We start from the raw sequence: 13940 nt of genomic DNA on the forward strand, positions 1-13940 counted from the left end.
AGTGAAGGGGGTTGTCGGGACTCATGCTACAAAGTAGATGGGAAGAATAGGGGGTTATTTGGGGGTAGTCTGTACTAGTGTACGAGTCCCGAGGCTGTTGGTAAAACATAAGGGATGTCAGTCCTCATCAAGGATAATTGTAAGTGAATAATAACAATTCATCTTTCCATTAGAATGAAAAATGTATCTTCTGAGCGTGTTCATAATCTTAGCCCCGGGGTGGCTTTGTTTTTCCCCTCCTTCTTCTCCTCCTCCTTAAAGTTCTGTCATTTCTTCTTCCGCATGCTAATTTGACTTAACTTGTTCCTCCTCCAAGAGAGGAGCAGACCCGTAGCCCTGAGTACACCACTATTCTAACCTAAGGTTATATGTCGTTTTTAGACCAGAAAAGAAAAGAAAGATACAGTTTTGATTAGGAGGAACCTTCCTCCTGTATTTTTTAATTGCTTGGGTTGGTGTCACGGCTGTCGCAAGGAGAGGACCAAGGTGCAGCGTGGTGAGCGTACATTTTCCTTTTATTGAATAAAAATGACGCCAAACAAAACAATAAAAGCAACAAAACAAACCGTGAAGCTCAAAGGCAAAGTGCCCTAAACAAAGTCAACTTCCCACAAAACCAGGTGGGAAAAAGGGCTACCTAAGTATGGTTCCCAATCAGAGACAACGATAGACCGCTGTCCCTGATTGAGAACCATACCCGGCCAAAACATAGAAATAGAAAATCATAGAAAAACAAAACATAGAATGCCCACCCCAAATCACACCCTGACCAAACCAAAAAGAGACATAAAAAGGATCTCTAAGGTCAGGGCGTGACAGTTGGGTTGAAAGTAAATCTGAAAGGAAAGTGGACAATAAAGTGTTCTTATAATCTTACTGAAGTTAGCAGTGTTATGAAAAGCAACTCACATACTCCCTATAAGGTAACACTTTACTTGACATCTAGCGTCAACACGTTATGACACGGTCATAACCATGTCGTAATATGTCATAACAGTTGACATACCTTGTCATAACCTGTCAAAAATGTGGTCATGACACATATATTCAGACCTGTTGTGACATACGGTATATTGCCTTATTTTATGGCTGGTTATGACACCTACATAAGAGTGTCAAAACCTACCACACAAGGCAAAACATTCCATTATTACACCACAGTCTACTTGTCAACAGTATGTTTATGTCATATAGCATTTTCTGAAATTGACCATATTCAATTGTCATTGTAATTGCACACAAATTGATGTCAGACATGCACCTACCCCAGTGCTCTGTTGCTGATGACTGGGATGAATGCAAGAGCAGATTTCAGGAGCAGGACAAGACACCCTTTTTTTGACTGATGACTGATATAAGAACATGTACGTGATAGGCCTATCTGACATATATGATTCTGATGGTTATAATGCTTCTTGACAGTGTCATAAAGTGTATTTTCTTAGTCCAAGTAAAGTGGCACAGGATGGTCATAACACTTCTTGACTGTCATAAAAAGTTCTTGAAAATATGCTGAAAAAAACATGGCTGTAAAGAATTCATTACTACAACAACAACAGGTGTAAATATATGGGTCAAGAAAGTGTTATGACTATATTATTACAGGTTACGACAAGTTATGTCAGCTGTTATGACATATTATGACACGGGTTACCAAATAAAAGTCTATGTGGAATTGAACCCACAACTACCACTATCCACCAAGCCACTGATCCCTATGGACCTCACTTGACATGGAAGTCTAATCGTCGTTGCGACATTGTGCCATTGAAGGTCATGTCTATAAAGTCATGTCACAATTCCTGCACTACTTTATTATTAGCATACCTGCAAAGATGACATGTCCTCATTACCAGACAGTGTTTCCCCATCAGTAAGAACTACCAGTTCCCTTAGTAATACCTTTACTCAGACTGAGACTTGTGCGGGCCAGTATCACACAAAGCGACTGGCCAACTGCGTACTAAACTGGGCCGTCGTTGACAATTTTCACCAGCGATGAATTATTTTAATGTCTGTCAAGAAGCAACTCTCTCTAAATTACCCACAAACCCCTCAGGCCCTCCCACTGATGGAGGCTTTGGCTCTAGTCCAACCAGGTGGAAGCTTTCTCTCAGCATGGCGCTCTCTGTCCCATGCCACACAGACACACACACAGAAACACAAACAGCTAACCTCACGACATTAACACACCTCAGCCTCCTATTATGGGATGCCTGTCAAGTTTAGACCTGTTGGCAGGCAGGAGCATCGCTAGGGCAGGTTCCCATGGAGAGGTCAAAAGGTCATTGGAAGGACTTGTGAGTCAGGGCTGTAAGGAGGAAAGAGATAGCGATATGCGGTGTGAAGCTGGAGGTGTTGTTTCAAATCTCAGGGGAGGCCAGGTACACTGACTGACTGTCTCTCTCACCCTCTTCCTCTCTTTCTCTCTCTCTATCTCTCTGTCTCTCTGTTTCTTTCACCCTTTTCCTCTGTCGCTCTTTCTCTCTCACCCGCTTCCCCTCTCTCTCTCGCTCACTCGCTCACTCTCTCTCTTTCTCTCGCTCTCTCTCTCTCGCTCTTTCTCTCTCGCTCTCTCTCTCGCTCTCTCTCTCGCTCTCTCTCGCTCGCTCTCCATCGCTCTCTCTCGGTTCCTTTCACCCTTTTCCTCACTCACTCACTCACTCACTCACTCACTCACTCACTCACTCACTCACTCACTCACTCACTCACTGCCAACCTGTCTAGGGTTTTGATGTACTTTGTAGGCAAACTATGATGCATCATTCCAATAGTCTTCCTTCCCCACTGTTGAAGGCTACTGTAGATACTGTTTGGATATAGGACTATTACTTTAACTGTAATGTACATTAGCTCTTCAACAGGAATGGCCTTCTGAGGTATGAATAACATGGGAACAGACTACCAGCTACAAGGGATGTTAGATTAATGTGCCAGACAGCATGTTGGCTTTTATTGTAAACAGGGCTCTGGTCAACATTACTGCACTATGTAGGGAATAGTGTGCCATTTGGGACATAATCATGCACTTTACTGGCTATCACACATACAAAAGCATTCATTCTTACAGCCACTGTGAGATTAATTTCCATTATAAAGCCATCTCTCTCTCTCCCCTGTCATATCCACTGAAAAGGGCTCTGGCCTGCCTCCACTCTGTACACACACACACTGTGTTAGAGGATACAGCCAGACTATATGCCAGCTAAACTGCTGAGCAAACACTCAAGCATGCAGGCACACACATATACGCACACACACACACACACACACAAACAAACACCCCCCCCCCCGCCTCATTTCTGCTTCAATTGTCGGCTGGGTCGAGTTCAGACAGGTGGGTGAGAGGGTCAGGGGGTATAAATTAGCCTGGATAGAGTCATGAGTGTCTAGCAGGCTATAGCATCAGTGCTCGGGGGCCAACGGCGATGGAAGAATATAGCTACTGTAGAGATACTGTAGTTTTGGCCCTGGAGTGGGGAGTGTGGCTATAGCTGCCCCATATTATTCTGGGATACTGTAGAGTAGTGTATACTCATGGAAGGATATAGCTACTGTAGAGATAGTGTAGTTTATCCAGGGGTGAGTTGTGGCCTGGAGTGCAGTGTGTTCCTAGCCACCCCCATTTAGGTTTATTTGAGGCCTATGAATCCCAGTGTGAGTCATCAATAACCACAGGCTTTACAGAGAATTCTTAATTTAGGGAGACCTAAAATTGCAACATTTTACTATGCAACTGTATTGCATACTGTTACGACTACTGCAGTACTCTGGAACTTTCGGTATAGTCTTTGGTATTTGTGATTCAGGCATTTTACCCTTCGTGAAATGTCATTATTTTGATGGTTGGATAGTTGGATCTTTGTCTCTCATTGTTTATGATACCTGTTGATTTTGTATCTGTACATTTGGTGTTTATTTTTTAATAATGCAGATGCAATTGTCTGCATCATTTCCAATCCCCCATATTTATTTTAAAAATAGATTTAGATAAAATAGATTTCCCTCAGACCTTTGAGTCTTAGTTGAAATTAACAGTATTCCCCACAGATGTAGGATCTTCATTTGAGCCAGTTTGCAACTCCAGAAAAATAATCCTGCAGCAACAGAAAATGTGAATTATTCTGTGGATTCTAATTAATGGACATTTTTGTAGGGGTTGATTTAAAAAAAAAATGAAGTGCAAATTACAAACTTCAGGGGCCTTTTTAAACCTCAAATACACTACAAGTTTAACATTTCCTGCAACACAGGAAAGTTCTCATGCAAAAGGGTGATCAAATTAAGATCCTATATCTGTATGTGCAAAAGAATATCGGGTGCCATGGAGTCACACTGTTTATCTCGTCAGTGATATGTAGCCGTAGCTGATTTTCTCTGGTCATTCTATTTTCATACTTGGCCACACTTGGCTGCACAGAGTCCTTATCTGACCTCCTCCCTCGTACCCTCTACAGAACTAAAAGATGGTAAGCAATTAGAAAACAGTCAGAAGTTAGGACAGAGAGCATGGGCGGACACAGCGTGGCTGTGTTGACCATCACTGCTGGGAGTTACTGTTGGATTCAGATACAAGCAAGAATAGCAACTTTACATAAAAGCAAATGTTGATCTCTGTATCAGAATGCCAAAGACAAGACTGACTGACTTACAGGGAGAATAGCATTATCATTGTAATGACTTTCTCTCAATTCTTCTTCCCTGCTTATAAACAAGAAAAAAAATGTCATGTTTTCTAATGCTCTTTATCGTGGATATGTAAAGATTCAACTCCTGACCTCCCCGTCTAAGACAATTATACATTGGTAGTTGTTTTGTAACTGATGTCGTCGGGAGAAAGAGAGGAGGACCAAAGCGCAGCGTGGTAAGGGTTCATGATGATTTTAATAAAAGAAAGCACTGAACACTGAATCAAAACAAAAAACGATGACCTGTATTTACAAAACCGAAACAGTACCGTGTGGCTCAAACACTCACACGGAAACAAACACGTACAAACCAAAAGTGAAACCCAGGCTACCTAAGTATGATTCTCAATCAGGGACAACAATTGACAGCTGGCTCTGATTGAGAACCATACTAGGCCAAACTCAAAAACCAACATAGAAAAACAAACAGACTGCCCACGGTCAGAACGTGACATGTCAATATACATTTATACATTGTCAATTGTATAATTGTACATTATTTGAGAGAACTACGTGGGTATAAGCAAAAATGTAAACTCATCTTATCCTCTCAGATCTCCAGTGTCTGTCTTAGGGCAAGAAAGAGTGTCAAACCGTACTTCCAGGCATACTCTAATTCTTGCAGAATTACAGACCCTTTACTCAATGCTTTACTGAAGCACCTTTGACAGCGATAACATTATTGAGTCTTCTTGGGTATGACGCTACACACCGGTATTTGCGGAGTTTCTCCTATTCTTCTCTGCAGATCCTTTCAAGGTCTATCGGGTTGGATGGGGTGCGTTGATGCACAGCTATTTTCAGGTCTCTCCAGAGATGTTCATTCGGCTTCAAGTCTGGGCTCTGGCTGGGCCGCTCAAGGACATTCAGAGACTTGCCTTGAAGCAACTCCTACATTGTCTTGGCTGTGTGCTTAGGGTTGTTGTCGTGTTGGCCAAATAGTTCAATCTTGGTTTCATCGGACCAGAGAATCTTGTTTCTCATTTTTTAAATACATTTTAGAATAAGGCTGTAAACTAACAAAAATGTGGAAAAAGTCAATGGGTCTGAATACTTTTCGAAGGCTCTGTGCATAGCACCCACCCAGATACACAATCTTTAGCACCCAGACGAAGAAAGTAAGGCAAAGACATGAGAGAGAAATGGCCGTGGGGCTCCAGGAAAAACTTCCAAAGCCTCCCAGTCGGTCAGATAATGTGGTCTACCACCATGTGAAACAAACAGTAGCACTTTCCCTTTGAAAACCACAGAGTCTATTTGAATATCCACTTCTTAGTGTCACTCGAACAATACACTTATTGATATTGGCGCTGTGCTGGAACTCAAAAGCTCTTTACACAAATGGCAAAGGAGGGGAAATGAATGGGAGGATATAAGCTGGTAGAATATTGAATTCAGCTGAGGTCTTCATAAGCTATCTCTCTGTCTCCCTCCCTCTCTCCCTCTCTCTCCCTCTCCCTCTCTTCCTCTCCCTCTCTCCCCCTCTCTCTCCTTCTCCCTCTATCTCTATCTCTCTCTCTCCCTCTCTCTCTGTCTTTGTGTTTGCATGATGGGAGATCTGGAGAAGAAGTGGAGGAGAGGAAAGAAGACTTTGGCTCTATCTAATTTATGCTCATAACTTATTTAACTCCTGAGGAGGAGAGGTTGTTTTTATTAATTCACTCTTTCCTTAACTGGCATAATAGGGAACAGATGTACTCAGTGTTTAGTGGCGTAGGCTTGCTGGGCTTCACCATCGATCGCTTGCTGAGTTGAGAGGTTTTTTGGTTCAGTGCTTCTGTATCTACTTGTCAAATTTTTTTCTTCTTCCATAAAGCACTTTAGTTTTGACGTTAATATAACCTCTTTAAGTCAGTATGAAGGTCTTGTACACAGAAGAGGTCGTCCCTGTGTGTGTGTGTGTGTGTGTGTGTGTGTTTGATTGTGTGTGTTTGGTTGTGTGTGTTTGGTTGTGTGTGTGCGCCTCAGGTCAGATCTGTGCGTTATAGTTCAGTTTTAATGCAACGTAGAGACTCTGGTTGTGTGTGTGCGCTTCAGGTCAGATCTGTGCGCTATAGTTCAGTTTTAATGCAACGTAGAGACTCTGGCTAGTTTGTGTGACGTACAGAGACTCTGGCTAGTTTGTGTGACGTACAGAGACTGGGGCTAGTTGGTTGGTTCCTCGCCCTCTATGAACAACTGGACTCTTGTCAGGCTAATAATAAACCTCATGGCTCCATCTGAAGACTCTTCTCTCTGTCTCTGCTTCTGGCCCCTGGCTTGGACAAGAGCCTCCGGAGTAAGATGGAATCGTAGGGTTTGAACCTCCTCTGATGCGACACACACACACACACACACACACACACACACACACACACACACACACACACACACACACACACACACACACACACACACACACAAAAGGGGGGTGAGAGTGATACAATATGTTGCATTGCCTTCCCTCTCTCTCTCTCTCTCTCTCTCTGTCGCTCTCTTTCTCTCTCTCTCTCTCTCTCTCTCTCTCTCTCTCTCTCTCTCCTCTCTTTCTGTCTTTGCATAATGGGAGATCTGGAGAAGAAGTGGAGGAGTGGAATGAAGAAAGGATGGAAGAAAGAAAGATCCAAAGTTTCTCTCTGAATTATCTAATTTCATTTCACTTCTGAGGAGGAGAGATTTTTTTTAAACTCATGCTGTCCTTAGCTGGTATAACAGGGAAGAAATGTACTCAGTGTTTAGTGACAGGCTTGCTGGGCTTCACCATTGATAGCTTGCTGAGTTGAGAATTGTTTTTGGTTCAATACTTCTGTATCTACTTGTCTAATGTATGGGGGTTTGAACCCCCTCTGATGCAACACACACATACTCTAAGAAGAAACAGGGGAGTGATAATGATACGATATGCTGCAATGCTCTCTCTCTATCTCTCTCTACATATATATAGAGAATGTACCAGTCAAAAGTTTGGACACCTCCTCATTCAATGGTTTTTCTTTCTACATTGTAGAATAATAGTAAAGACATCAAAACGAGCCACCCTTTACCTGTTATCAAGGCAAAGGGTGGCTACTTTAAAGAATCTCAAATATAAAATATATCTTGATTTGATGAACATTGTAGTAGGTGTGTCCAAACTCTTGGCTGGTACTGTATACAGTGGGAAGAAAAAGTATGTGAACCCTTTGAAAATACCTGTATTTCTGCATAAATTAGTCATAAAATTTGATGTGTTCTTCATCTAGGCCACAACAATAGACAAACACAGTCTGCGTAAACTTATAACACACAACCAATTATATTCGTGTTCATGTCTTTATTGACCACACCGTGTAAACATTCACAGTGCTGTATGTGAACCCTTGGATTTAATAACTCGTTGACCCTCCTTTGGCAGCAATAACCTCAACCAAACGATTTCTGTAGTTGCGGATCAGACCTGCACAACGGTCCGGAGGAATTTTGGACATTTCCTCTTTACCAAACTGTTTCAGTTCAGCAATATTCTTGGGATGTCTGGTGTGAACTGCTCTCTTGAGGCCATGCCACAGCATCTCAATATGGTTGAGGTCAGGATCTTGACTGGGCCACACCAGAAGGTGTATTTTCTTCTGTTGAAGCCATTTTGTTGTTGATTTACTTCTGTGTTTTGGGTCGTTGTCCTGTTGCATCACCCAACTTCTATTGAGCTTCAATTGGCGGACATACAGTTGAAGTCGGAGGTTTACATACACTTAGGTTGGAGTCATTAAAACTCGTTTTTCAACCACTCCACAAATTTCTTGTGAAAAAACTATAGTTTTGCGCTGTCGGTTAGGACATCTACTTTGTGCATGAAACAAGTAATTTTCCCAGCATTGTTTACTGACAGATTATTTCACTTATAATTCACTGTATCACAATTCCTGTGGGTCTGAAGTTTACATACACTAAGTTGACTGTGCCTTTAAACAGCTTGGAAAATTACAGAAAATTATGTAATGGCTATAGAAGCTTCTGATAGGCTAATTGACATCATTGAGTCAATTGGAGGTGTACCTGTGGATGTATTTCAAGGCATACCTTCAAACTCAAACTTGACATCATGGGAAAATAAAAAGAAATCAGCCAAGACCTCAGAAACAAAATTGTAGACCTCCGCAAGACTGGTTCATCCTTGGGAGCAGTTTCCAAATGCCTGAAGGTACCACGTTCATCTGTACAAACAATAGTACGCAAGTATAAACACCATGGGCGCAGCCGACATACCGCTCAGGAAGAAGACTTGTTCTGTCTCCTAGAGATGAACATACTTTGGTGCGAAAAGTACAAATCAATCTCAGAACAGCAGCAAAGGACCTTGTGAAGATGCTGGAGGAAACAGGTACAAAAGTATCTATATCCACAGTAAAAGGAGTCCTATATCGACATAACTTGAAAGGCCACTCAGCAAGGAAGAAGCCACTGCTCCAAAACTGCCATAAAAACGCCAGACTACAGTTTGCAACTGCACATGGAGAAATGTCCTCTGGTCTGATGAAAGAAAAATAGAACTGTTTAGCCATAATGACCATCGTTATGTTTTGAGGAAAAAGGGGGAGGCTTGCAAGCCGAAGAACACCATCCCAACCGTGAAGCACAGGGGTGGCAGCATCATGTTGTGGGTTTGCTATGCTGCAGGAGGGACTGGTGCACTTCACAAAATATACGGCATCATGAGGCAGGAACATTGTGTGGATACATTGGAGCAACATCTCAAGACATCAGTCAGAACGTTAAAGCTTGGTCGCAAATGAGTCTTCCAAATGGACAATGACCCCAAGCATACTTCCAAAGTTGTGTCAAAATGGCTTAAGGACAACAAAGCCAAGGTATTTGGGTGGCCATCACAAAGCCCTGACCTCAATCCCATAGAGAATTTGTGGGCAGAACTGAAAAAGCTTGTGCGAGCAATGAGGGCTTACAAACCTGACTCAGTTACACCAGCTCTGTCAGGAGGAATGGGCCAAAATTCACCCAACTCATTGTGGGAAGCTTGTGGAAGGCTACCCGACACGTTTGACCAAAGTTAAACAATGGCAATGCTACCAAATACTAATTGAGTGTCTGTAAACTTCTGACCCACTGGGAATGTGATGAAAGAAATAAAAGCTGAAATAAATCATTCCCTCTACTACTATTCTGACATTTCACATTCTTAAAATAAAGTGGTGATCCTAACTGACCTAAAACAGGGACTTTTTTCTAGGATTAAATGTCAGGAATTGTGAGACACTGAGTTTAAATGTATTTGGCTAAGGTGTATGTAAACGTTCGACTTCAACTATATATTTCCCAGTGTGTAAGTTGAACATAGGATAAGACCCACATCCAATACAACAGAACCCAAGCCTTGTGTGATAATATCCTATGCTATCACCATCAAATGGGATGCTATCAGTCTCCAATACGATGCTATCGCTAGCCAATGCAGTGATATCAAATTCCAATGCCCTGCTGCTCGTCTTCTGCTCACTCAAACAGCAGAGATATGTGTTGGCTTTGGAGGCAAAGCAAGGCCAATATGTGTGAGTGAGTGTGTGCATGTGCACGCAGCAACTACAGATGTCGGATGTTAACTTTAGCCAGTTTGCTACAGCAGGAAAATAATCCTGCAGCTACAGGAAATGTGAACTACTATGTGGATTACAGTATATATAATTAATATACACTGCTCAAAAAAATAAAGGGAACACTTAAACAACACAATGTAACTACAAGTCAATCACACTTCTGTGAAATCAAACTGTCCACTTAGGAAGCAACACTGATTGACAATAAATTTCACATGCTGTTGTGCAAATGGAATAGACAACAGGTGGAAATTATAGGCATTTAGCAAGACACCCACAATAAAGGAGTGGTTCTGCAGGTGGAGACCACAGACCACTTCTCAGTTCCTATGCTTCCTGGCTGATGTTTTGGTCACTTTTGAATGCTGGCGGTGCTTTCACTCTAGTGGTAGCATGAGACGGAGTCTACAACCTACACAAGTGGCTCAGGTAGTGCAGCTCATCCAGGATGGCACATCAATGCGAGATGTGGCAAGAAGGTTTGCTGTGTCTGTCAGCGTAGTGTCCAGAGCATGGAGGCGCTACCAGGAGACAGGCCAGTACATCAGCAGACGTGGAGGAGGGCAACAACCCAGCAGTAGGACCGCTACCTCCGCCTTTGTGCAAGGAGGAGCAGGAGGAGCACTGCCAGAGCCCTGCAAAATGACCTCCAGCAGGCCACAAATGTGCATGAGTCTGCTCAAACGGTCATAAACAGACTCCACGAGGGTGGTATGAGGGCCCGACGTCCACAGGTGGGGGTTACAGCCCAACACCGTGCAGGACGTTTGGCATTTGCCAGAGAACACCAAGATTGGCAAATTCGCCACTGGCGCCCTGTGCTCTTCACAGATGAAAGCAGGTTCACACTGAGCACATGTGACAGACGTGACAGTCTGGAGACGCTGTGGAGAACGTTCTGCTGCCTGCAACATCCTCCAGCATGACCGGTTTGGCGGTGGGTCAGTCACGGTGTTGGGTGGCATTTCTTTGGGGGCCGCACACAGTGCTCGCCAGAGGTAGCCTGACTGCCATTAGGTACTAAGATGAGATCCTCAGACCCCTTATGCTGGTGTGGTAGTCCCTGGGTTCCTCCTAATGCAAGACAATGCTAGACCCTCATGTGGCTGGAGTGTGTCAGCAGTTCCTGCAAGAGGAAGGCATTGATGCTATGCACTGGCCCGCCCGTTCCCCAGACCTGAATCCAATTGAGCACATCTGGGACATCATGTCTCGCTCCATCCACCAACGCCACGTTGCACCATAGACTGTCCAGGAGTTGGTGGATGCTTTAGTCCAGGTCTGGGAGGAGATCCCTCAGGAAACCATCTGCCACCTCATCAGGAGCATGCCCAGGCATTGTAGGGAGGTCATACAGGCACGTGGAGGCCACACACACTACTGAGCCTCATTTCGACTTGTTTTAAGGACATTACATCAAAGTTGGATCAGCCTGTAGTGTGGTTTTCCACTTTAATTTTGAGTGTGACTCCAAATCCAGACCTCCATGGGTTGATAAATTTGATTTCCATTGATAATTTTTGTGTGATTTTGTTGTGGGCACATTCAACTATGTAAAGAAAAAAGTATTGAATAAGAATATTTCATTCATTCAGATCTAGGATGTTATATAAGTGTTCCCTTTATTTTTTTGAGCAGTGTATATAATTCATTAATGGATATTTTTTGTAGGGGTTGATATATTTTCTGTTGTTGTTTCATGTCTGTACACTACTCGTGTTTCTATATTAAAGGATTTCACTCCCTGAACTTGCTTCCTGACTCCCAGCGTACACATTACAGGAAGCATTTTTAAACCTCAAATAATCGAGACGTTTTACATTTATTGGAAAGATTTCCTGCGACAGCGGGATCAGATCCTACGTCTGTACATCACCTATTAGGATACACAAGCGCAAAGCAAAATGCATTGCTGTCTAGCCATAAATCGACAGTAAACTATGACAAATGATTGAACCGTTGTTACTGATCAAAATCTTAGAGGAACCTTGACAAAGTACAAACTTAATTAGCATAGGCTTGTCATTGAGAAAGGTAGACACAGGGATATCTGGCTCCCTGTAGAGGAAAGGCTGAAGAGTCACTGCACCGCGGCAGAAATTGACACAGAGCCACATTTCCTGACCAAATTGCAAAAATATAAAGCAATTAGAGAGTTTTATTTCCCCAAATGTGAAATGGTTATTGAAGGTTTCCAAGACCTCTCTGATGAGAAGAGATTACCCATCCTGTTGGGGGAGGATGCAGAGAGCTGTGGGTTGGCAGCGCACTACATTGCTGCCTGCCATAAAATGAGGGATTGTGTCTGACAGATCAACCAACCTGCACATGTGTTATTTGCCTATTTATTTACTGATTTTCTTACTGATTTCCAATACAAACGCCCCCACCCTTGATTATTGCTGTTACTGATTGTCCTGCTCGTGACAATGTTGATTCTTTTTCATGATGTTACCGATATTGTTAATGAATCATTCCATTTCCAAAGTACGCTTCGGCAATATGTACGTCATTACGTCACGCAAATAAAGCAAGTGAAATTGAAAATTGAGCGAGAGAGAAAGATAGAAAGAGAGAGAGAGAGAGATACATGATGGACGGTCAATTACACCTCCATGTTGTAGACCAGAGGAAGAGACTGAACGCTAGTTCCCCCTTCATCACCACCCCCTGCTACATGGTTAAGGTTGTTGCACCAGTTCGTGAAAGACGGTGAAGCTGTGAATGAGGGTTTATCAGATAGAGATATCAGATCTCCTTTGAGGATCGGACACAATATATTGGGTGATAAAGTGTGGTTGTAATAAAAAAAAAGGAAATTGGTAGAGAGTAGGGACTCACCTTTCCAGGGCTGATGGAGGTTAACAATGCCCAGTAACCCGATAAAGACCATGATGGGTTCCAAGCGTTGTAACTCTAGCTAGTGAGAATTTTTGTAATTTAAATTCAGCAAACAGTGAGCAGACATTCGCTTTCTTTTTGTTGCTATTTCCTTTATATTTTCTTTATATCCAGGCCTTGTGCCACAACTACCCCTTTAATAACCATGGAAGACATTGATCAGTGGCCTATGCACCTTGATTAAAGAAGCCAAGGGCTTTATGTCAAGTAAGTCATCTAACCAACCACGTGTCCTACACAGATCCGATGGACCAAGACAGCAGGCAGCGTGTCGGATCGCTTCCAGGACTCCAGCGTGTTTAACGAGACACTGCACATCTCCAAGATCCAGAGACACCAGGGAGGACGCTACTACTGCAAGGCTGAGAACGGCCTGGGCTCCCCGGCCATCAAGTCCATACGGGTCGACGTCTACTGTAAGTACTGTACATTACCTTCGGACACAGTGGCTGGGTCAAGGTTGTGTTCTTTTTATTTCAATGTACTTTCTCAATGTAATAGCATTGCATAAAATTCAACGTGGCTAATTAGTATACCGTTCCCTTTTTGATTTTAGAGCTGCAAAATGTAACTTTTTGGGCGACTCGACCAAATACACATAGAAATGTGTGTTATTGAACTGTCATTCTCATTGAAAGCAAATCTAAGAAGTGGTAGATCGGTTCTATATGCGCTATTTCAATGCTTCCCTTAAGTTTTGTTTTTGCTTCTTTTACTTTCGGGTTTTCTGTACCACTTTTAAACAGCTGAAAACACAACATTTTTGCTTATGGAAAAGATATTT

General features: G+C 42.8%; 1 protein-coding gene across 1 annotated transcript in view; it reads left to right on the forward strand.

Annotated features, from left to right (window-relative positions):
* LOC139415323 (MAM domain-containing glycosylphosphatidylinositol anchor protein 2-like) overlaps window positions 1–13940 on the forward strand; it is a 348607-nt gene that overhangs the window by 120309 nt on the left and 214358 nt on the right. Inside the window, exon 3 of the mRNA XM_071163380.1 lies at window positions 13398–13572. Coding sequence (XP_071019481.1) covers window positions 13398–13572 — 175 coding nt within the window. The remainder of the gene's footprint in view (window positions 1–13397; window positions 13573–13940) is intronic.

Source organism: Oncorhynchus clarkii, chromosome 8 (assembly GCF_045791955.1).
Source record: "Oncorhynchus clarkii lewisi isolate Uvic-CL-2024 chromosome 8, UVic_Ocla_1.0, whole genome shotgun sequence".
Taxonomy (NCBI): Eukaryota; Metazoa; Chordata; class Actinopteri; order Salmoniformes; family Salmonidae; genus Oncorhynchus; species Oncorhynchus clarkii.